The sequence below is a fragment of the Diadema antillarum genome, unplaced genomic scaffold (genome assembly GCF_040938485.1).
Source record: "Diadema antillarum isolate AM-2024a unplaced genomic scaffold, OU_Dant_1.0 seq00001126_RagTag, whole genome shotgun sequence".
NCBI classification, from domain to species: Eukaryota; Metazoa; Echinodermata; class Echinoidea; order Diadematoida; family Diadematidae; genus Diadema; species Diadema antillarum.
The window spans coordinates 585,962-612,161 of record NW_027271940.1 but is presented as its reverse complement, the minus strand read 5'-3'; the positions used below and the strand labels follow the sequence as shown (position 1 = coordinate 612,161).

The 26,200-nt window shown below is 38.8% G+C and overlaps 2 protein-coding genes across 2 annotated transcripts in view; one reads left to right on the top strand and one right to left on the bottom strand.

The window, feature by feature from the left end:
* Positions 1 to 12,650: 12,650 nt before the first annotated feature.
* Positions 12,651 to 13,796, bottom strand: LOC139743977 (galanin receptor 2a-like). Its single transcript, XM_071654444.1, has one exon. It carries the CDS (start codon positions 13,794 to 13,796, stop codon positions 12,651 to 12,653), a length of 1,146 nt encoding a protein of 381 aa, XP_071510545.1.
* Positions 13,797 to 18,907: 5,111 nt separating this feature from the next.
* The window catches only part of LOC139743988 (nck-associated protein 1-like), a 29,761-nt gene continuing 22,468 nt past the window's right edge, over positions 18,908 to 26,200 (top strand). Inside the window, exons 1-8 of the mRNA XM_071654455.1 lie at positions 18,908 to 19,060; positions 21,445 to 21,552; positions 22,104 to 22,196; positions 22,847 to 22,903; positions 23,256 to 23,398; positions 24,236 to 24,326; positions 25,127 to 25,264; positions 25,747 to 25,795. Coding sequence (XP_071510556.1) covers positions 18,950 to 19,060; positions 21,445 to 21,552; positions 22,104 to 22,196; positions 22,847 to 22,903; positions 23,256 to 23,398; positions 24,236 to 24,326; positions 25,127 to 25,264; positions 25,747 to 25,795 — 790 coding nt within the window. The 5' untranslated portion in view covers positions 18,908 to 18,949. The remainder of the gene's footprint in view (positions 19,061 to 21,444; positions 21,553 to 22,103; positions 22,197 to 22,846; positions 22,904 to 23,255; positions 23,399 to 24,235; positions 24,327 to 25,126; positions 25,265 to 25,746; positions 25,796 to 26,200) is intronic.

Sequence of the window (26,200 nt, the reverse complement as noted above, 5' to 3'; positions counted from 1 at the left end):
TATCATTTGGTCATCATTAAATGGACAAATCTGACCTTCACTGTGTACCTTATGCTGACGAAAGATTTTAGAAATCGGTTTGATTCATTAAATCTGTATAAAATCAAGCAAGAATCAACAAAATTTCAGCCACTGGAGAAACAGACAATTTAAGAAAAAACAAGGAATTTTATTCATCTTATAAGTGTTGCCAATTCAACAATCGGTTATAGATTTAGCATGTAAGAGGATTTGGGAAATTTGGGAAACATTTACATACAAACAGCAAATGGCATTAATGAGGGAGTTCTTTTTTTTTTTCACTCAACATTAACATATACCACACAAAGCCTCCCCTCCCCCTCCCCCCCCCCCCCCCAAAAAAAAAATGTTTTCAGGGACTTGTTGCACTGACAGAGACTCAAGATGGGTACTCACCCTGGCATCCTCCTCCTCTAGAGGGATAAACCCACTTGCTACGGTCCTGTTCGACTCCTCCCGGTAACTTGTCTCTCCATCCTCCACCCCCTCCTCTGCCCCCTCCTCTGCCAAGTCTGCCAGACACTGGATGGTCCTCCCAAATGCCTGGGTGTGGTCTAGGAGGGCATCTTCTGTGCCATCCTGGCTCTGGTCCTGGTGTGTGGCAGAGGGAAGCATTTCTGACATGATTGCCTTTTTTTAAATTAGTATGTTTAATGGGTCACATACTGCAATACAACATTGGTATTCCTTTTTCTGCCCAAAGCTGGTGCAAATAATTAAACAATCATGAATTCCTTTGCATTTGTTGGCTTTTCTTCACACTTCACACACTGCATTTCCATAACTTAATACAAAACCTCCCACAACTACCATATTGATCATTCCTTAATGAGTTCTTCACTTGTTTTCTTAAAATGTCCTGAATGCAAGACTATATAAAAAGAAAAAAAAATGAAAACAAAAGACAAACTGAAGTAGATATGAATTAGTATGATCAATACCAAGTATGGCAACAGCTATGAGACCCAATTTTCCCTGAATACTTTCACACCACATACCAGAGAACTCTGACTTGGTCTGTGGACAGCCTTCCGTGGGGTCTTCCTCGGGGATTTCTCCGGACTGCGGTGTATTTTCCGTTCTTGAGGTGTGATGGTCGACTCCAGCGGCTTGACATAGAAGGCATGCTCACTATTTAACGCCTCTCCTGTATCATCCCCTGTAGCTTGCCACAGTCTAAGACCTGCTTGAATCTCTCAGAAGCAAATGTAAAAGAAATGTTAACCAATAGAAGACAGGGATATCAGTATTGAAGAAAAATATCTTGTACCATAGTGCACATGTCATAACACACAATATTCATACGTCTCTTACATTTTTCACACGTATGAAATTTTTATGAGTTGTGATTTTTATCTCCAGTTAGCTGAAATACATTTACTCAAGTTTCAATGATATCAAAACAATTGGTATAACATTCATAGCCTTAGTATGATGTTATTTTGCATGTACGGGTTATCATGTACGGGTAATCGTACAAAAGCAATCTCTTCCCCACTGTGTTGAAATGTACTCCTGCAGACAGAGGGAGAGAGGGAGAAAAAAAGTGTTCCTTATATCTACAGAGTCTTGTTACTTTGCTGGACTTATAAGTATCATTTTGCTTCTAACCGTTCTAAAACTAAAACTCATGTTTTCCTTAAGGACAGGACTGGTTCTAGTCCTTCTGTACCAGTGATTGTCCACTCCATGAGCAACTACTTACCAAGATACAGTTTGGGTATGACTCAGAGAGAGGAGCATTATTGGGCTGGGAGCTATCGTACTTCAGATTAATGCGGCTGCCCTGCTGAAGATGCTGTGAGTCTTCGTCCTCCTGAAATAACATAAAAGCCCTTTGATTTTAAATGCATAGAAGTATTCAGGCAACAAGGAAACCTCAGGAAGCAAATATGAATGCCAGATATTATAAATTTGTTCAAACTATTCAGTATAAAAACTGGTGCATATCCTACTACTGTTTATAACATGCTTCCTACATAGCATAATAATGTTGAACTACTATAACTACCAAATGTTCAGTAAAGACATTCCTAAATTACTTATATTAATGCCCTTTGAAATGAGGCAACATTTGAAGCAGATTTACCAACAGAAAAGTAAAAAAACCTTTACCAAATCAGTCAAATGATATCCACTTGCACTAAGGAATTAAAATAGCTTTCAAAGTGTTACACATCATCAAAGACTGTGAGGGTGAAGAAGTTTGGATTGTATGTTTTGTATAATCTTTTCATTTTTTGAGTGCATAGGGACATTATGACTTTGTGTTATGCGCTATATAAGCACTGTCAATTATCATCATCATTATTATTATTATTATTATTATTATTATCATTATTTTGTGTCCTGTCTCTTTAGACTCATTGTTCTGCTAGTTTGGCCGTATTTCTACTTGCCACAAGTCTACTCATAAATCTCCTTCGACCAAGATTAATTCTTTTCATTGGAAGAACTTTATTCCTTCCGGCAGTTTCTACAGTTGATTACTTAATATGTTTTTCCTTTTGCTTCTATTGTCCTATTCAGGTAAACAAAATAGTACACCCTCCTTTATCACTGTATGATTGATAAAACACATGCAAAGGTATTTAAAAACAACAACAACAACAACAACAACAAAAATGGCAACAACAACAGTGGAGGCAGTAACAATAACACAATAAGACAACAACAAACCCTCGTCTACACATACCACTGTGTGGATGATAATTGAATTGATGCGCTCTGAGAGAATGTTTTGGCGTTCCTCGTCTTGTCTGGTCAGGAGAACTGGATACCTGAGATACCAACCCAAAGTGACAGGATGAATATTGTGAATAATGAGAATAGAGCCAGACAAAATGTATACAACGCTGCACACTGGCACTGGTCCAACAGTCCCTGAGCAGTAAAAATAACTGTCGGACCAGTAGCCTTTTCAAGAACAAGGCAATCGCCAAATTGTGTCTCGCCCATTCGCGTACAAGGAATTAATATTTTTTATAACTCCCAGAAGTTAATTGACCTGCTCATGACCTTTGACCTTGTGATGACCTTTAACTCTCCAAGGGACATCTACCGTCCAAGTTTGGTCACAAACGGACATAGGGATCAAAAGTTATGAGCCACAATCAAAACGCGCCCTAAAAACATAACATTGGGCCCAAAAAGTTTGTTACCCCTTTCTGTGACCTTTGACCTTGTGACAACCTTCACCTCCCCAAGGGACATCTTCCCTCCAAGTTTGGTCACAAACGGACAAAGGGACCAAAAGTTATGAGCCATAAACTAAATGCGCCCTAAAAACTTAACACTGGGCCCTAAAAGTTTGTTGACCCCTGTCTGTAACCTTTGACCTTGTGGTTACCTTCAACTTCCCAAGAGACATCTACCATCACCCAAGTTTGATTGCCATTGTAGCAACATGTGTCGAGTTACATTTGATAAGAGAGTCTTGCAAGTAAACTTTAACGTATGACCTCAAATGACCTTTGACCTTATCATGTGACCTCCAACGGCACCATAACAGGAAGGTACCCCCAGTGCATCCATCACCCAAGTTTGATTGCCATTGTAGCAACATGTGTCGAGTTACATGTGATAAGAGAGTCTTGCAAGTAAACTTTAACGTATGACCTCAAATGACCTTTGGCCTTTTCATGTGACCTCCAACGGCACCATAACATGAAGGTACCCCCAGTGCATCCATCACCCAAGTTTGATTGCCATTGTAGCAACATGTGTCGAGTTACATGTGATAAGAGAGTCTTGCAAGTAAACTTTAACGTATGACCTCAAATGACCTTTCACCTTATCCTGTGACCTCCAACGGCACCATAACATGAAGGTACCCCCAGTGCATCTATGACCCAAGTTAGGTTGTAAACCAAGCAACTTATGTGAAGTTATTTGTCAAAAGAGAGTCTTGCAGGTAAACTTTAACATAGAAAAGAGTCTTGCACATACTCTTTAATATATGACCTCAAATGACCTTTGACATCATCACATGACCTCTGACAACACCATAACATGAAGATACCCCTAGTGCTTCTATCACCCAAGTGTGGCTGCCATTGCTGTAACAGTTGCCAAGTTATGCATCATAAGAGAGACTTGCAGGTAAACTTTAACATTTGTGACGGACGACGGACGACGGATGGACGCCATTTGGATCCCTTAGTCTCACCTTCACCTCCGGTGGGCGAGACAATAAACCAGTAAAACATGGAAAAACTGGGTACCTACTGGTCTGACACACAGGTCGGACCAATAGAAAAAATGTGTTAGTGTGTAGCCCTGATGTATAGCATGAAGCATGCTCATCACAGGGAAAAATTTGTGGCCATTGAGGTGTGATGAGTGTTCTACTGAGATAATTGGTACAACAGATTTGACTAAGCATAAATCATCAATTCAGGCAGCTAGCTTTCCATGCAGAATTGTTTATGTAGCTGTGATGACCTCCTAAAAATGTGACATGCAAAGTAAATGTATCACACTTACTCTTGTCCTTTCTTCGGCGCCCTGCGTCTCCTCTTTCCCTTGGTCTTTGCATTCTTTCCAGTCTCATCTAAGTCTACATCTTGACCCAGCCTCCTGTTCCTCTGCCTGGTCTCCTCTGCCAGTGAAGCCGAGATCGCCATGGCGAGCTGAGTATTATCATCAAGTTCTTCCCTGCTACAACAAGGCAATGTGATAAAAAGTTAAAGGAAAGGGAAACAGGAACAACAAGCAACATTGTAGTGAAAGACTTGATTTGGAAGGATTTCTTGGTCAAACTAATAATCTCATTTTACATGTACAAATAACATAAAATGTAAAAATGTCATTGATGGCAAACACACCTTTTGGGATGTGTGTCGTCTGGGGCATGAATTGGTGTACAAAATTCAAACCTGTATCAGACTATACTTCTGATGGTACAGTAGTTTTGTGTTAATGAAGGAAGTAATTACATAGTTTCCATACCCAACTTTCTTCTTCCTGGGTCTGCCTTTTTTCTTGGGTTTCTGTTCTTGCTGTTGATTCAACATGTCGACTGGTGTTTGATGATGCCTCGTTTCCACCATAGACATGGAAAGCGCCATCGCCAGCTGTGTTTCCTCGTCCATGTTGACACATCACCATAGAACCATTGACCTGAAAATCACCTTCAGAGAGGAACATAAAACAAATGATGATGATAATCAAAACCTCTTAACAGAGATCAGCTACGGACAACAGACAAAGTGGTCAATAAGTGCAGGTGGCCTTTGCACACAGGTACATTAACATGGGAAATGACACATAGGGAAGCAGCTTCAATGGACTTACAGGACAAGTGGTTTTTAAACCAGGTCTGACTGGAAGTGTTGGTTGCAAATTCAAAATGAAAACACCACAATAATGAATTACCATGTCATAATCACTGGTTTGATCTTAGACTAATAGAACTATGAGAACTTGACACAAAGACCATAGACATATGTCAGTAGATGACACAAATGCTATCTGAACAAAACAGTCTTTATAACAAGGCTACTTTCAAGGAAAATATAACAATGCCATGGTGGTGAGCACTACGGTACTACAACAGCTCTCTCTTTTTTCTGTAAAGTACAGGCCACCATGTGGTATATCAACATACTGATGTGGTCGTGGTGTGAGGTGCACTCATGTACAGTATACTTTGAAAACATTTGCTGTGGTGTATAGTGTTAGAGCCATTTGAAATGTATGCAGCTAAAACTGATCCTGCCCTCTTTCTTAAACATTAGAGCATATATATCTAGGAGAGTTGCACTTGCTTAATTGCTGGTCTGGTCAGGTAGAATGTTCCAGTGTTGTAGTATTGTATCTAATATAAAACTTGATTTAGCCTCTTAGGAATATACATGTATAAGTATCATACGATCATATCATATTACATTCTAGTTGAAACTAATAGTAATGCACTTGTCAATGTAATGGCTCACCCCACTACCCCCGGACATGGGTGCGTCATTTCCTCGTTTGGTCCGTCAAATTTGTGACCAAGGTGTTCGTCATTTTACCAGCTTTGTCCGTCAAATTTTTGACCGAGGGGTGCGTCAAAATCCCATCATTGTCGGTCAAAATATTGACCGAGGGGTGCGTCATGGTACGTCACTTGGCTATGGAAAATAACACGCATTATTTTGAACCGAGGGGTGCGTCATGGCACGTCACCTGGCTATGGAAAACTGCACGCATTTTTGCACGCTACCAGTACCGGACACACGTACCGCAAGTGACCTTACAGTGAGCGCTTTCCCGCGGCAAGTGAAAATCAAAGTCGGGAAGCGTTTTGGAATAAGAGGAAAAAATGCTTGTCAGAATCTGGCAAGCAAATAATTTAAAAGCCACCCTTTCTCCTTACATTTTCCCTCCAACAAACCCATGAAATCATGCATACTCAATCTCAAACCAGGGACTGTTCAGCGATGTATCGTAACAACTTAGTTCAACCTTTACTATCGAACACTTATTAGTGCCTATTGCATATTGCGATGCAACACCAACACACATTGCTATCGAAGAAAGTTCGTTTACATTCCAATACAATATGCGTCTAAATAATGTTCTGTGGTGACAACGGCTAATTTTTTAGAGTAAAAGAAGCGGCAGCAGAAGAAACTGCCTGCCGCATGCCATTTTCTGCTCGCGGGATAGTCCGACCAGACGCGCGACACTGTTAGCTGTGCGAATCTCTACGTACAATCATTCTGTTTATACGTCCATGGTACAATACAGCGACTAGACTGTATGTAGTTACTCGCGGGAATGCCGTGGCGTGGTGTGTACCTGCGCTGCAGCAGTATGCATCCACCGCACTAGCAATGGCCGCGCACACACAACGCATCTGCACACATGTGATTGTCATGTATGGATTGCATGCACACAATACATACTACTATACGGAATATCGTAGCAGCAGCGTGATGTACGGTGAATGACGGTACGGTGCTTACAGGGCCATGGTAAGGGAAACTTGCCGAAACTTTTACAAATTATGTTTACGAACCAAAAGAAAATGAAATTGCTTGAATAAAACGTATGCAAAAATCGTTTCAGTATTTACGGGGGTGCGTCAAATGTACCGAGGATGTCCGTCAAAAAAGGGACCGAGGTGTGCGTCACTTTCAACGTGTTGTCCGTCAAAAAAGTGACTGTGGTGTTCGTCACTTGCAGCGTTTTGTCCGTCAAAAAAGTGACTGTGGTGTCCGTCAAAAACCCCGTGTGGTCAGTCAAAAAATGACCATGACGCACCCATGTCCGGGGGTAGTGGGGTGCGTCATTACATTGACAAGTGCATAATGATGATAGTGATAATGATAACAATAATTAATACTACTAAAACTACTACTAATAATAATAATATATTAGAGTCCCTATGTGCATGTAGAAAATTCTGGGATGGGAAGGGCCTCTGGCTCTGAAAATTCTGAAATTTGGATGTAGATAAGCATGATGAAAACACATGTAAATATCAACAGCATGAGATTGATCACGGACAATATTTCTTACATCTACTCTAGTTTACTCTGTCTCTGACAATCACAAGTTTATTCCTGTGGGATATGGGCAAGGCTGCCTGTACCTGTGGGACAGCTAAAGACAATGTGGACAAAATATAGAATTACGTGTTGGATACTTGGATGTTGATATTTTAATTCACTGTAAATTTAAATTACATTGATGGCTATGGCTGCATATTGTGCCATTCTTTCTGTCAGACTGCCACCTCCATTGCTGCTGTTATGTCAGTTTGGCTCAAGTTTGGGCTACTAATATTACTAAAGTTAGACTAGACAGTAACGTTAGACTCTAGTCTCTAACAGCTAGATCTAAATTCAAAATAGATATAAATTATATTTAGATCTAATTTTTAGCCTTTCTAGGTCTATTATTAGAGTCTAGACCCGACCCCTATCTATTTCAATAATTTCTTGTCTTGTTTCAATGTTTGTGCTTCAGGTAGAATGTGGTAGTCTGTATTCCCTACCCTAGTTCATATGGTGATTCCAGCGCAGTCTCTAACGTTACGTCTAATACTAGATCTAGAAACTACTAGAGGTCTAACGTTAGTAATCTATGTCGGCTACCGCTCCCGCACCGCTAAAAACAACACAAAATTACGTGTGTGGGACCTATAACTATATGACAACACAAAATTACGTGTGTGGGACATATGATTATCTAGTGCCACTGCCCTGGTAGTGGTAGTGGTATTTGTCACGTACAGAAAAACTGAACTTTTTATCAATACGCAGATGAACGGTTATGCCGGAAATTGCATACTAAGAAGAATCATACCCGATAGACAAAAGAGCATGAATTTCAGAAGTAATTCATTGACGAGACATCTCACGCCGCCCAGGGCAGACGAGATCTTGGGGGCCCTCAAAAGTATTTATGGGGAAAACCACTTTTGGTTGTTGTTGTCGTCGTTGATGTTGTTCTTTTGAGTTTGTAGAGCTCTCTGCCGGGTGGGCAATTTGCTCCAAGACCTACGCATAATTGATTAATTACCGGTACTTAAATTTTAACTTTAAAAATCAACCAAAAAAAAAAAAAAAATGATTGGTGACTGACAGCACATTTCTCTTTTATATACGAATGCAAACTGTGGTCTCTAGTAATGCGAGAACTCTCTACAACTTACAAGCGGTAATCACCTCTTTGATCCTATCATGTCACAACCCCTACCTAGGCCTTCCTGCTGATGCTGCACTGAAGATCCCAGCCGTAAACTATCGATTGATTAAATTATTTAAATTTATATAGTTTATAATGAAGTACCAGCGATGGATGATCCGCCGATATAGCTTTTTGCTAATTAACCCGCGGGAGGTCTGACCCAATGACAATTCTCGTCAACTCGATTGACAAGCCCCCCCCCCCCCCCCCCAAAAAAAAAAAGGGGGGGAGGGGTCTTTCACCTTTTTTTTTTTTTTTTTTTGCTGCCACTTTTCTCCCCAAATCAGACTATCGACTCACAAGCAAAAACCAAACACAAAAGCATAAACAAAAACAAACAAGCAAAACAAAACAAAAACGCGAGTCATGCGACCCACGAGTTCGTCATACAGGATACAGCCCATGAGCTCGTCTATTAGGGTCTAGGCACTGAGACCCATGAGTCCGACAGTAGGCAAACAAGGCCCACGAGTCCGACACTAGACAAAAAGGTCCATGAGTTGACACCATATGCAAACAAGGCTACGAATTCGACACTAAGCAGCAAGAACTTCGGGCCCACATTTCGCGCGAGCCTTTTTTTTTTTTTTTGCTTGGTGTCGAACTCATGGGCCCGCACGTTTAGTTGCGAAGTGTCGGACTCGTAGGCCTTGTTTGCCTAGCTTGTGTAGTCTGTTTCTGGGCCTTATTTGCCTAGTGTCGAGCTCATGGGCTGTATTGCTCTTGTGCTATGGGTGTCGAACTCGTGACGGACATCCGTACGTGAAGTGTGTTTGTGTTATTATTTTGTGTGTATGAAAGTGAGGGGAATAAAAAGTACAGATTGAAGTTATCTGAGGGTCAAATATTTTGGTCTTTCAAATTCATTGATTAGGATCATTCAGCGAGTTTAAGTGTCATTACTTTTCCTGTGACATTTGCATATTATTCTGATATAGATGGGTAGTGCTGAAATCTATTTAAAATGATATTGCCATTCGTGACTAAAGTTGTTTAACAATACAACTAATTTTTGTTTGCAATGGAATATTGTACAAAATTGTAGGTTAATACAATTTCAACAAAAACAAACCAAAACAAAACAAAAGTTTATTGAGGAACCTACCCGAGAATCACATTTTGTTCTTTCTCTATGTTCTCCTGTCAACATCTTTATTCAATTTGTAAATTCTCCTTGGCAGCAACAACATATGCGATTTGATTTTACTTGCCTTTACTTCATAGTATACAGCACTTCAACTTACGTACGTGTTTCAAAAGTAGAAGTCCATGGCCATGAGCTATATGAGAAATTTCGATAACGTGATTCAAACATCGTCGTTGGTCGGTTTGACGGTTTAAAATCCTTGAAATTTATTTCACTGATAAACAAAAAAAAAGAAGAAAAACGCTGCTCGTATACCTGAAAGAGTCAAATTACCTATACGTGACAAAGTGAAAAAAAAAGCAAATTATCTAATCGAAAAATAAAATGATTTTCACGACCTACTTTTTGCGAGTGTCTCCAAAGAGTCAAATGCATAAATTCGCTGACTTTCAAGAACTCCTGAGGTGCAGCTGTAATCTTATTAATAGGAAATGTCAATCTGATGGCGGCACGCTTCAATGCGTCAACTGATATCATAAACTATAATACACCGATGAGAAAATGCAAAATAAAGTGAAACATCGAAAGTTACTTTTTTCCCCTTTAGAACATCTTTACATTTCAGCATTTCTGCGTTTACGAAGGTTTCTGTATAGCAGCTGTTGGATATACAGGCCGGGATACAGGCCTACTTTATAGTATGTTATTGAGCCTCATAGGGTTTTGATATGAAGTGTTAAGCTCATTGAAGTGACATCATGTCATTAAAAGCTCTTCCGCCGTGTCAAAGTTTGCTGTAAAAACGAAATGAGACTCAGTGGGGACGAAAGCCTCTATCTTAGTCTCTCCTCGAGTTTTTCAGTAATATAAGGCGTTGTGCAACTTGTAGAAAGTATAACTATTCTATATACATTATGAGCAAATTTACAAGAGTATAAAGTAGTGAAAGAGCGAGATACTTCGTATTCCATAATAGTTTCATCTCTCGTATACCTCTCCTCATTCATGGAACTGAAATGTTACACGGATTGATATTCACTATATCAACATATACTTTATTCTCATCGTCTTTGAAAATTGTAGCTGTTTTCTTCTCATTTAGACCCTGTACAGAATTTAACATCAAGGAACTCAAGATGAAAATTTGAAATTTCTGTTGCCATCTTTTCTTTTCATACATCCTATAAACTCCCATTTCACCGAACTCAAAACCATTAAATCATTTGATGTGGAAACAAAAATATGTATATGTGGAATGTTGTTTGTGTACATTGTATCTTTCATTGAGATATGTAATTGTGATGTGAGACGTGTTTGTATTGTCATGATTATTTTGGTACAATGTAATGTTAATGGAAACAAACTTTCTGTGTCTGGCATAGACCAATAAAGATGAATGAATGAATGAATGAATGAATGAATGAATGAATGAATGAATTGAAGAAATCAAGTTTCAGGCTGATGTTGCTCTCTGCTTTTCCATTTAATCAAGATTTCAGCCTGTCATGATCATGACCTTCATTAAGATCTACCAACAAAACACATTACAATAATTATCTAGATGGTATATTGTGCCATGATGTAATCAGTGCAATATAATGTTGTACAGTGTAATATCATAATAATCGTTAATACAGTAAAATATCATATAATCGTTAACAATATAAATCTTCTAAAATATTACCTTTGCACAAAGCAATCAATTACAATGTACTTCAACACAAAAATGTTACATGAACATTATAACTCATCTACAGAAGCATATCGTGTGATATACAAGAATCAGGATCGATCCCTCGCCTACATCACTACGAGTGGTCTCCTCCCACCTCCCTGCATATTCCAATGTGTGCTTATACTTGACGTTTGACTCTCTCCATGATACCAGATACCGTGTGTGCTCTCTATAACTCTTCCTTGTGCGTCTTCTTCTTCTGTTGGTACAGAGCTATCATAAAATTGTCGTGGGTCAAGATCAGGAGACTTCTGAATGTTAGATAGTATATCTCTCAATCTCTCTTTACTATTATTTCCAGGATTCGGTGGCACTACAGATTGTTTTTGTCTAAAACTTGTCATGCTCCATGACCGCACAACCAGCTGTCCTCATTAATCACATTCAACATTCTTAACTCACGTGCAAATCACTCGTGAGAAAACAAGTTATTATACATTTAGTACACGCATCCACAAAACAAAGCACGTGCAGGTCTCACATTCACGAATATGAACTCGACCCCCCCCCCCTCCAAGTCCAGTGTGACACTCTCGTGGGAATTGTGTTGGTTATCAGTTTTATTACACTGCAAATAATATCAACATAATTTTTCACTGTTGACACAACGGGGCCAAAGATTCATACCCTTTGTCCTTTTTTTAATCCTCTTTGATTTCGACGTTTTTTTTTTCCACACATTTTTTTTTTCTGTCAGTTCCTTCCTACATATAGTTTTCTTCTGTTTAGAATGATAATAAGTTATTCTGTATATAGGCCAACTTTTCCAGTGCTTCCGTTTCCTTGTCAAAATCACTTGTTCTGTCATTTCAAACATTATTTGAGAATGGTGTCAATGTATGTCGTATTCAATGTACTCTATTTGGAGATTTCATTTATACGTAGTTATATGCACTTATTCGGGTTGCTTATTTTCCGTCGTGAAATGTTTCTCATTACATTTTGTGTGATAAATTTAGATATTTAGAGGACAATTGCTTCTTTTGTTGGGTAAAATTGCGCGTTAACACGTATTTACTGATAACAGTGGGATCAATCCATTAAACGTACAGGATTTTTTTTTTTTTTTTTTTTGGGGGGGGGTGAGTTTCAGCTGACCATATTATCTTCAAGATTCGACCTATACTCTTAAGGATTTTGAGAGACATGATAGATAGCTGGTTGCTTGTGCTGTGTGTTACTCGACTTTCTAGTGGAATCAAGCGTATTATCAAAGAGCGCTTTGTTTCCTCCTTTGGATGTAGTCTTGAAGATATCGAGAATTGCTCTACGGAACTTTGGGTAGCGCGCTGCGTAGATAAACGGGTTGGCGCAAGAGTTGATAAAGGCCAAAAACGTGAAAACGTAATAGAGTGGACTGAAAAGGTAGGCCGAGAGGTTACCCCTGAGGAAGGTGGTCGTTACAGCTATCTGGTGAGGACCGATACTCAGCAGATATACGAGGACTACAATAGCGGTCATCTTCACCACACGGTTGCGCGCAGCGATGTGGCGCATCGGAGCTCCTCCATCCTTGGTTGCCATGGAGATATGTCGGTTTGCTTGGCGGTGGAGAAACACGGCCATGATGATGTGGGTTAGAGTCATGGTAAGTGCAGGGATGCCGATGCGAAGCACGAACAGGTAGTTGGTCACCACATTGCGGTCTTGGCGTGTCTTGGTATCCTTGCACCCCTCGTCCGATACTTCGTAGGTGATGGTAAACAGACTCGATGGCACTGCGCACATCCAGACAGCCGTGATGTAGATGATCACTCGTCGACGAGTGACCCACTGGCTGAATCGTAGCGGGAAGATCACGGCCAGGAATCGCTCAACAGACATACCAGTCAGGGTGTAGGCCGAGGCGTGGATGGACATCCACATCAGAAAGCGAGAAAAGATCACCTTGCAGTATATGGCCCCTCCCAAAGTGTCTGGGACTCCCTTCGCCACCGGAAGTGGTAAAATGAACACCGATGTAAGAAAATCTGCCAGCCCAAGTGCCCCTATGAAGATATCCGTGGTGTGGTGTGTAGCACCTCGTTTGAATAAGGCCAGTAGAACGAGTAGATTGCCAAAGATTCCCAGTACGGAGCATATCAGCTGTAGGACTGTCGACCAGGACCAAATGAAGTGCCACACCCAACCAGATCCCTGTATGACGCGCACTGACGTCACAATGAACAACGTCGCATTTTCTACTGTTTCCACTGTCCACTGTGTATTTACACTGATAGATGATAGTGTGAACGAGATCAGTCCAGCCGTTTCATTAACTTGTTCACTCATCATCGTACGTTGTTGTCGTTGTTGTTGTTTTTTTTTCCAAAAACGATTGACACTCTGGTTATAAGGTGAAATACACTCTAAGGTATATAAGATACGACTGGCACAGCGTGTATTCTGAAATGAAGAGAATATTGATGAAAATAGGTCAGGAAATAAAAAAAAAGTTTCTCTTCATCAACAGTTATCATCTCATACTCAATAGTGCAGAGATTTAATGATTGATCCCCTGAAAATGAATATCTTACCCACATTTAGGATATGAATATTTTACCTTGGCGTACGCTGGCAATATTATGCAGTTTGTGAGCCACTACAAACCCGGAAAGGAGATACAATAACTCTCACTATTTTGATACTGACTTCCCCTTGGATTCAGTTCACTCTTTCAGACCTTTAGCAACATGTTCATACGCAATATGAGTATAGATTTTAGCAGGGTGGTCCTGACAGAGTTAAAGCTGATATCGGAGGTAGCCTCCGGGATTCAATCGTCGATTCACACACCAAAGACTTAATGACAGATTATAGGGGGAAATTCCCTGTTTCGAGACCTTTGCAGATATACTATGAAAGTCTTCCAAATTCAAAACAATTACTACATCGCAGGATCGATACGTGCATGCGTAGAGCATGATTCTCTAATTTCTCAAGTTCAATGATGAACTTTGAGAAAATTCAAGTGATGTTTTCAAGTCTTGTTGCCAAACTAAGGCCATCATTTATACATTCAGCTTGATTACTAGCACATTACGTGTACATAATCCATACACTAATGCTTGCCATTGCAGGATGGCACTGAGATGACCGGCCTGAAAGAAAAGAATTAAAGTGTCCCTACGTAGATAGCAAAAAAAAAAAAAAAAACCCCGGATGATAGCAACCTGAGTAAATATACGAATAAAGTAAACGCTATAAGGGAACATACTATGGTAAAAGTATCCTAGATGATGATGATGATGAAACAGCATTTATATATAGCGCCATTTATCTGAGGAAACATTCAAAGGTGCCCGGTTCCCACAATATGTCACACATCATTCACAATATGGACACGTTATAATAGTCTACTCGAGCATGAGAGGAGGAAAGGAGTTGTAAAAGTAAAAGCCAAGCTTGAAACGACATACAATCAATCATCTGACACTCTCACATAAAGGTGACGAAAATTTATGATCTGATCGGGAAGGCTGCTGTCTAGAAAGTTTACATGTTAAATATAATTATGGACCCTACCTTTCGCTGGGAATGGCGATTCTGAACAGAGCAGTTCGGTAAATTCTGACCGTTGCGGAGGTTGTCGAGATATTATGCTCGCTTCGGTTTGATTTGAGTCTTTATATCGAAATTTCAAAACCTAATGAGAGACCAACAATGGTGCGCTTGCTCAGGATCCTAATTCAATAACTGTACATCGTTGACCTATATAAATATCGAGTATACATGTATAGGTAGCCATGCACTTATTGATATTCACATTTGAAACATGCACCCAATTAACCTCTTTGTGTTACATCTGTTCCTATTTCTTTCATTCATTTTTGTAATCATTTTCAGGTGACTATACGGTAATTTATTATTTGATTGTTGTGTTGTAGAACAATATAAGAATAAAGTCAGATTGTATAGGCCCTATTTTCTGTTTCTCTTTCCTACTCGACCGTTACCGTCCTTCGGAAAATTTTGAATTGTTTCCTTCAGCATAGACATGTATAATCGTGGTTGAATTGAATCTGACTCTGTTTCTCTGAGAAGTATACATGGCTAGGAAATATTATGGTTTATTTAGTCTCGCGCGTTCCACTGCTGATTGTCTTATGCACTGAAAAGGAGCAACAATTGAAAGATGATATCAATTAGACTCTGCAATGGTCATTATCAGTAACCGCGAAGGGGAACTTCTGTGTTATTTTCGCAGTGTGTGTGTGTGTGTGTGTGTGTGATCAAACAACATTCATAGAACTGATCAACTTGAATTATACGATGTATAAGAGCTTTGTAAGCATAATTGCTGAGTGTCTTTATATATTTCTTTCTTTGCATGTATATTTTCATCCCTTACATTTACGAATCTCTAAAAAACAGCATTGGTGAGTGGAATACTCGCTGGGTAATTTTCTTTGGGACATCCCACGATCTATGACATTGAAAAAAAAAAAAAAAACGTCCATGAGTCATGTATTACAGCCACGAGTCATCACAGCGCATACAGGAGTTCAAGTAAAACAGGCCCTCGAGTTAGGCACAAGGCAATATTATATACATTAAATATTGTATCCAAGTTCATGGGTCTGTTTTTTTTTATCGATCTCTGGGCCCTGTTCACTTAGTGTCTATAATAGTTCGTGTGTTGTATGACTCGTGAGTTATATAAGTCGTGATATACTCATTGGCAGTATAATGACTCGTGGCAGTATTGCTCGTGGGCGGTATCAAAATGACTCTTCGTTTAGTTTCGTGTCGTTACGAAACGACTCTTGGACTTTTGACTCGTGGACGTCTAGCTCGTGAAGTGCAACCATTTCTTGTGTGTGTGTGTGTGTGTGTGTTTGTTAATATTTTTTGTATCTTTGAATTAAATTCGAATGAAGTCTACAATATAAATTTTTATGCGTGAGTATGTGTTTTTGAAACATACTGTATGAATTACACAAAAAACCCCCAAGAACAACAATAACATCAACTACTATGTCAACCACAAAATCATAACAATAGAAACATTATTATAAACCTGAAGAACATGTTGGAAGCGAAGTGTCTGAAGAATATCGCGGTGTCGAGTTGGATGATAAGCGCCCTGATATACTGTATAATCAATGTTATCAATATTGTCACCCTCTGCATTTTTATGATCGCAACTGCTGATCTATGTACAATCTAACAAACATGTCCTAAAAAAGCAATGAAACCATTGGGATTCACTGCCATCCACTGCTTTCCGGGCAGCGACACTATATACCACCAGGATATCCCTGCTTGCCTGCAGTGACGCGATGATCAACTTGTTGCATAGATGTCAAAGCTCCGAAATTTCGACATTATTAAATATACAGTCCGAGGCAAAGAGACTGTTAAGCAGAGGGTGAAGATAATGGGGTATGAGTTTTCTTCAATTTGTCTCCCTCTGTATACAAATGAAATATGTAAGATCACAACTGCTGATTTACATTTTTGAACAAACATGTCGGGAAAAAGGAACCAGAGGGAATCTTCAACCTGTCATCTACTGCTTTCCAGGCAGTGACATTGTACCCCCAGGATATATCCTCCAAATCACACCCCACCCTAGCCTCCTGCTCTGTCACTGCGCCTACATACATGACACTATAGTGTTAGCTGATCTAAAGTGTATTAACTCATAAAGAAATGTATTCATTCAATACTTTAATATTTTATGAATGAAATAGTATATATGGGGACAGGACTTTTATATAAGGCATAGCCTTTCTGTCTGTCTCTGAACACTTTCAAATGTATTGTATTTTCGTACTGATGCTTATTGTGATCATTCTTTTCTTGTTATTATGGTGTTGTCAATTTTTTGTATTCTCCTGTTTGTTTGTTTTTTAATGAAAGTGTTGAATAAATCTGAATCTGAAATGAGAAATCACACCACGACTAAATAAAAGAACTTAGTTTGTTCTTATTTTTACCACTGGCTTTTGCAAATTGATAGATAACCAAAGTATCGTCTTCTTTTCTAAATGAAAAATTTTCAAACATTCAATCCAAAGCATGCACCAGATTGTTGACTTTCAATTCTAAACATGCAACACGAGGCTCCCGGTCGTGATCCCCCTCCCACCCCCACCCGCTCAGTCGCTGCATGCGCTTAAATATCACTTGTATAGTTTGAGCAGTAAATGAGAAAGTCACGCAACAATATTACGGAATTAACGCTTTTGAGGTATTTCTATTTGCAATAGACAACAATCAAAGTACCGTCTTACTTTTCGTTTATTTGCATTTTCTAGATTTGCTACCCATCGCAGGGCAGCCTCTCAGTTCTGGCGGCTTTCCGAGAGGGTCCTCCTATTTTATCTGATTTATATTCTATTGATCTTGCGTTTAAAGTTTCCTTTCCATTGAATTTTAATGGAATTTGAAAACTTCAGCAATTACTACATGAAATAGAAACATAACCAAGTAGGCCTATACTAAAAAAAAAAAAAAATCCAATACAAGCCCGTACTTTTTGTATTCAGTTGTTAAGTCTTTGTTAGGCCTATACATATAATAAGTGTGCAACGAACGGATATCAGCTTTTGTAAATATGCTTATAATTTTCCTATACAACATATGTGTAAATCTAGGACTGTTTGTTTATATGTTTGTGTGTTGTGTGTTCGTTTGTTTGTCTAATCTGTATTACTGTATAGGTAGGGCCTATGTTTTGTATTGTTGGGTGAGTGCCCAATTGATGCGAGCTGTGCTGTTTGATGCCACGCCCCTTTTAATAGTTTCATTGTCAGCTGATCATGTAGCGATCATGGTCATTGAAGTGTTGAAGGAAATAAACGTCACTTGAAATGGAAATTGTTGTCATTGTATGAGCATGGATGATGTATACCATACAGCCACTGGTGGTTTGTTTACCCCATGGAGGTAGGCCTAATAGGTACTGTACCTCGGGTTTTCCCTTCACTCCCGCCACGGTCAACGCTCAGATCCATTACAGCGGAACCCGTCGGTGAGGTTTGCACCATTGCACTATGATAACCCCCGTTATCATTGTTGTCCTACAATCGACTCGCCAACATCTTCCGCATTCGGAGATCTGCCTGAAGTTAGCCACTATACAATAACGGCAACGTACTGGATTATTGAAATAAGTACAAAAATAAAATGGCAATGTGACTTAGATAGCAACTGATGGGTAAATTAAACGTTTGAAATAAAATAAAGCTTGAAACAGATAACACTAGAGAAAGGAACTTAAGTTTTATACGTACTAAATTAACCGTGGATAATTTGCGATTACTTCCTGATCGAAAATTTATTGCTAACTTCAGTTCTGTCAATCACTGATCTATGAGATGTTAATGTTCGCATAGAGCGTCGAGCAGACCACACCTGTGACCTGTGTGCGAGTCTGATGTTCTGCCGGAGAAGTAATCGGCAAAAATCTCTCAAATTGATGATCATTCAGAAACACCAACATGTCTGTCAGAATGCCAACCTCACAAGGGCAGATGAAGCTGGCTGAAAAGCTGACCATTCTGAATGATCGCGGTGCAGGAATGCTTGCTAGGCTATACAACATCAAAAAGGTAAGTCCCCGCCGACCGCCTTGCTTTGCTGAGTGATGATGCTTTTGCCTGTGTACTGTTCATGTGTATTACCGCTATGCCTATATGGCGCTTCAGCATCAGGGCAGTCGTACAGCTTCATAATGAAGGGCCAAAAAGGCCCACACTCAAGACAAGGGTACAGACTTGCCATGCTATAGACCCTCTATATGGTCTATCTATTGAACAGTGCCTCCTACACCCAATTTTCACACAGTTATGACATGAACTTAACCGCAGCAGCGACCCCAGGCAATACGTTGTCGTTACTGTGTTACAGCACCCCGTGCCGGGGTCATTATGAACTAGTCTAGCTATGGTATGAATAAATTTATATGGGTTGACTAAATGACTATCCTAGTACAGTTACTAGTAACGTTAGATCTACGTATTACCTACAATTCTCCATTAAATTTAAATTTTCCAAACACAAAGTTAACACTCCACTTAGTCTAGTATAATTGTGTTAGAGGCTACAGCCTAGTCACTAATTTACATCAAGCTCAAGACATAACGAATGGTAAAATTTATGTATGCAGTGAGTAGTGACTTGAAGCTTTAAATTTAGCAAACAGCTGAATAAATGTAGAATCTAGACAAGGGAAGCTCTGGAAGATAAGTTTTATTAGGCTGAATGTGCAAAATTTGTTGTAAAATTTACTATTACCGGTACTGATGATGGTCTAAGTCAAGTAAGTGCAGTGTTAACCTGTTCTTTGCGGGAACCTGGTGGCCTGTGTATCATTATGTCTATGCCTGGGGATTTCAGAATTCAGTAGGGAACAGGTTAATAGTGTAGACAACACCTGGGCACTGTTTCATCAAAGTTGTCAGCCCTGACAAGTTGTCACATGTCAGTCTCCGACAATCGCCACAGTAATGGCTACATGAAGTATACTTGAGTTTTGTTATAATGCAGAAATATGTTTAAAGCCTAAGGACAAGTTCACCTTTGTACACGTGGGTTGAGTGAATGCAGCAGTAGAACACATCAGTGAAAGTTTGAAGAAAATAAGATGATCTGTTCAAAAGTTTTGAATTTTTGAAGTTTCAGTGCCACCAGTGCTGAATAAGAAGACTAGTACTACAGCTGTGATGTCACATGACATGCATAGACTGATACAAAGAAAATATAATGAAAATTCAACATATTTTCACATTTCTGGCATCATGAAAAAGCACTTGACTTGCCTCTTTCAGAGGGCAGGGAGAATAACATTACCCATAACGTACATCATTAATTACAAGTCGGTGAAATGAGTACTTTTTCCAAAAAAAGAAATTTTGTGGAATTCTCTCTTTATATTTTCCTTATATCATTCTATGCATGTGACATCACAAAGTATACTTGACACTTTTGTAAGATGCTCAATTACATATATTGTATGTAAAATTTCTTAATATTCATTGATCAAATGTTTATAAATATCATAGAGCATTTCAGTTCTAGCTGAGTGAAATTTTAGCATTGTACCATAGTTCTGCAGTTTGTCCAGTGCTTCAAAACAAGTATAATTTCACCAACATTATGTACAAATGTTTGAATAAAAGGAAATGTTTTTACAGTGAGTAGGGGAGCAATGTTTCAAATCAGCTCAAGCATTGCAATACATACACTTAAATGTATGATAATCATGACTGATGCAGCCAACTTCTTTGTATCCATGCTACTGTGGGTCCACCCTTACATCTTTTCTTTGTTTTATACTCATGTTAAGGTAAAACATAGTTTCCATATGCCCGAAGTGGTATTTTTTGCTGTGAAATGGACACATTTTATGTGCATAAGAATTGTGTGAAGTGATGCGGTGATAAGTCAGTTTAAGTTGGGTAACAATAGAAATGTGAAATATCAGCCTAATATGTATGCCAGAAGTACTGCAATCTCAGAGCTTACCAGATCAAGGTTGCCACGTACAATAGAAAATGTTTTATAATTGACTATAAATTGGGCCATAGTAGTATCCATCGATGTTCCTTGTGAGAGTGAATCACATGCAGCTTGTTGGTAAATACTTCTGCTAGAGAGCATGATCGATCATCGATTCACATACTGTACAACATTGTACTTACCCACTACCAAACAGGGTGGGCGCTTCAGGAATAGAAGTCATTTAGTGCAGTCAAAATTGTTCCTGCTGTTCTGATCTCAAATTACTTCAAAATAGCTCATTATTTTGGCAAATTGGATCAGCCAGACAAGTTTCTTGGTAGACCCTTTCAATATATTGCAAGCAAGTTCCAAATAGTAGAAGATGAATTTTGAGCCCATCTGAGGATTATTTCTTACCTTTAAGTCACAAGTGGATGCTTTTGTGATGATTGTGAAATGATTTGATGTCGTTCTTACACTGTACCTACAACAGGCATGTCAAGACCCGAAGTCCAGACCAGCTTTTCTGTCAGAGAAAAGTCTGGAATCCTGCCTGAAAAACATAGTCAGGAAGTTTCCTCACACAGAAAAGAATTCTCATGTAAGTACCAGGCATTGTGCCAAATACTCCTAATTCTTTTCTTTCTTTCTTTCTTTCTTTTTGAGTTTGAAACAGTGTTCATGAGGTTAAGGCATAATGATAATGAAAAGATATGAATAAGTTACATTGTAATTGGTTGAAACAAATGCATACATTGTTTTGTGTTTCCACTGTAGATCAAAGCAACAACTGTAATCTGTATGTACATGCAAAGCCATTATAAATCTAGGTTGGTCTCGACTCCTTGCTAAATGGCAGTGCAAATAAGGGAAAGACTTATCGACTAGGTTAATATAGCCATGCATAAGGTGCTTTGAGGGAACATTTTTGTTTGTTCTCTCCAATTACTAAATTATTGATTAGTGCAGACTCCGGTCTGCAGTCAGCACAATGGGTACACTGTGCATGGTGAAAAGGAAGTATTCCAAATTTGTAATTTAAGGAACAACCCTCTAATGATCTTCTTGATGTGATGTACAATGATCTGCTGACCTCATGTTCAAAGAATGCATTCGTAGATTGTTTATGTGAGTTCTTTTTACCACCCACAGGGTCAGTTGAATCCCATAGACCACCGGAAAGCAGAGATTCTCAAGGTTCTCAGCGTCTACTACATGACATTCAGAGACGTTCTGGACTACAAGGTAAGATTATGGGTATCTCACAGGGGACTGTAAGCAGGACTGATTGTATCTCCCTGTCCCATAGAGATATAGTGGTGATGTGGTATACTGCCTGGTTAGTGGTCATTAGCTCACAAGTTCAAATCCCAACCAGTGCAAATGCACAATATCTGATTAATGGAAATTTAATCATAAATATCACCCTCTTTATTACCAAAACATGTGAATCTGAGTCTGATTTTGGTTCTAAAAACACTTTCTGAATGGCTATTTCTGAGTATTATTCCCAAACATTTTGGAGAAAATGTATGATTAAGTGTAATGAATCAAAGGTCTGCATTGTATAACTTTCACAAAGCATTGCATCTTATATTATGAAGAAATCCAGTAGCATTTTAATAGGAATAAGCAGAGATCAGGCAGCTTTGGTGAAAGCATGATACATTTTGGTTAATTTTGTTTTCATGTATTCAATATCATGTGGAAGAGTGAATAACAAATTGAAAATCAGATAAAAGCCAGTGATGGTCTGAAGTATTCTATAATTGCTGTACCTTGTATTCAGTATGATGTAAATTTCTTTCATTACAGATAGGTGTTTACTGCATTTTCTTTGCTTGCATTTCTCTGTTCATGCAAATAGTCTTAAAATGTTATCTGCTTTCTCACAGGATCATGTATCTGAACTCCTCACTGTTATTGCAACGTGCAACACCAACCTGGACATTGTGAGTATATTTATGGTGTGAACACACCCCCACTTGTGACCCTTCAAAACTCATTTCATTTTTTGGTGGTTTTAAAAATGTTTGAAAAAATAAAAAATTGGAAAAAATATTGCATGTGCCTATTTCCATTCATATACCAATATCAGTGCATGTTAGTGTGTTTACTCTGTATTTAGATTTAAATCTATAAGAGTTTGTTTCAGCGTACCAGTGTACCCATTTTCACTTGTAAAGTTGTGGTGGATTAGTGGAGGTTAGAGGAGAGATCATGCAATTCTGAAAACATATTTTTGTGGATTAAGAGGATTTCATTAATATTCCTGGTGTCACTTCTGACTGTATTTTGTGGCAGACCTGCAACTTTGACATGACCAAGAACTACCTGGACCTGATAGTGAAGTATGTGTCCATTCTGCTGCTCCTGGCTAGAGTAGAGGACCGTAAAGCCATGCTGGGTCTCTACAACACTGCCTATGACCTGGCTAACCAAAGGAGGTATGTGTGCACGAATTTTGCTCTCAGCTAAACTAAAGTTAGAAACTAGACTTTGAAATTTGTGAAGAGTGACAAATGAGGTGATCTGTTCAATCTGTGATCGGGGGCAATTGGACATGTAATTTTTTTAGATGTTCATCAGAGCAGATTTGACATATAATCTTAATTGCATATCGACGGCAACATATCGAAAATGACTGTCATAGAAATAATGCATAAAACAGTCAAATTTACAAGGTTCATGTCAGTTTAATTTTTCTTTTTAATAGTCATGATGTCATCAAATTAATTAATAAAATCAATGACCCTAATTTGCAAAGCCAAGATGGCATCTAATCAAGGAGATGTTATCTTATAGAAAGATTCATATGACATTGTCTAAACAAGTACAAAGTATGAGAACAATAGGCTATATGAAATGAACAATATTGTGTGAATATAACACAGTTCACAGAGAGTTAGCAAGAAGTTCACAATATGAATGTTGATCAATCTCTGGACAGACAAAAGCAAGTATGCATATATTTAAAACTAACAGTGGATGCAAAATTGTGTGAATTTCAAGGCCGTGAAGGAGCGAAATGTGAGAAGAAACTGTAGGCCATATTTTGGAGATGAAGACAAAGAATATTACACTAGTTTATATGATTTGTGCTAAGAAATTTTGTCCTCCGTTCTTCATTTCAAAGTAACCCTGTCAGAATCTACTCCATTATATATATGTGTTATATATGTTATATATATGTGTTATATATGACACAAAGCTTGTTTTGTCATGGAACATGGTGTTCGAAATAATTGATTGATGAAGCACTGTTTCTTTACTCCATTATGTAGTGAGCCAGCCTTTGCCAGACTGGGCACCATGATAACAGAATATGAACATCCGATGAAGAAGCTAGCTGAGGAGTTCATCCCTCTTGAAAGGGTAAGGGCAGTATGCTCCAGTGAAGGTTGCACTTTGATCTTCAAGTGTGACAGTTGACACTTCTGTCATTGAGTGTATCTGCAAGTGTATAGTCACTTGGTTGAAGTGTTTGCAGGATGTTGTACATGTAGATAATTATGAATCAGGAAATTGAAGCATGCGAGGCATCTTGTAGCAGTTTCTCTGGTATGATTTTGTGTTTTTTTAATACCCACTGTGAGATTTTTCCATGGATATTCTGTTCATATGCAAAGGATGCCTACCGAAATCAATGTATATGGTTGGTGACACGACATTTGCTCCTGCGACAATTGCTCCGGTCTTATTTTCTCCAAGGACTTAGGGTTAGGGTTAGGGTTGTGATAGGGTTTCAGATTTATTTTGATGTCAGGATTAGGATTAGGGTGAGGGTTACATGTTTGAGTAGGTTTTATGTTGGGCTTAGCGTGCAGATATTTCATGGGAGCAATTGTCGCAGGAGCAAATGTCATGGAACCATATGGTTATTTGAGTACATTAGTTTCTGCTTTATGAGCTAAAATAGACTACCAGGGCCCTGTTTTATGAAGAGTTATAATTGATTGTATATTTGATTTCTATGGTAAGTCTATGGCAGCCTGTGTAGTAAGGAAATTTATGATCCATTATATCTATTGATAAAAAGGGGCCCAGGATTTGAGAGAATTTAAAATGCCTGTTGTGTTTGGTGACTTCGAGAAGTGTGTAAAGAGATTGTCGTGGAATATTCATGAAGCAGACTAACAGTTCATTTCAATGTTCCTCACTGTTCCGTCCCCCAGTGTGTAGCCTCTGCCCTGTTCTCCCTCCTACACCTGTACCCGAGGCGCAACCTGACTGCAGAGCAGTGGCGCTCCCAAGAGATGCTGAGTTTGGTTGCCAAGCCCAACGTCCTCCTCAACCCTGCACAGAGCGAGACGGTGAGGATTTCTCTATTTATGTACTTATTTCTGTTAATCTTGAACATGTCAAAAACCAGCACTGCTTCTATGTAGGTTGTGTATCTTATCAAAATATGGTGTGTGGTTCTCTGAGTTCACTGATGGCCAGCCAGATGGTACAATGTAGTAGAAACCGTGTGCATATACTGTTGTGCAATAGCAGAGTGTATATTTAGTATGTGTTTTGTCAATTGAGCTGGTTGCAGTCTTATCTTTACATTGAGATACAGTTTATTATGGGCGTTTCCCACAATTCTTTTGATGCTGTTAGAATTTTCCTTCTTTTATTTTCATGGCACTGATGATACACTGATGTCACAATGAAAACATAGTTGATTGGTCTATAAACTGAGGCAAAAGCTTCTCTCTCTCCCTCAGCTTGAAAGTGGAGGATAGCACCTCTCCTTACAACATGATTGCACTTTGACTAAGATTACAGTATTTCATCTTTTTCATGACAGATGAGATGTGAATATCTGTCTCTGGACACATTGGAAAGGTGGATCATCAGTAAGTATCAATAAACTAGTGGTAAAAACTAGTCAAATTCTTCCCAAACTAATCAGTAATAACACACAAAATTGTTATGAAATATTGTATTGAATCGATCATCATTGTTTTTACTCTCTGTCCAGATACTCATTGACTTGTACGTTATGAGCCTCAAAACTTTAATAGATGACAGTTTGTGATGTGATTTAAACAGAATAGTGATTACTTTACATGTTCCAATTTCCTTTTAGCTATTTGTTTTAAATAGATATTGATATGTATTTATTCATTCATATGTTCATGCATGCATTCAGACATGCATCCCAAATTACCCAAAATGTTGTTACTACTTGTGTGTGTGTGATCATTTGTATTACTGTCTAGTCATACATTTTAAAAACAGAGTCACTGTACTCTCTGAAA

Coding starts and splice junctions, on each gene's coding strand:
- LOC139743977 (XM_071654444.1), bottom strand. CDS start 13,796: ATGATGAGTGAACAAGTTAATGAAACGGCTGGACTGATCTCGTTCACA.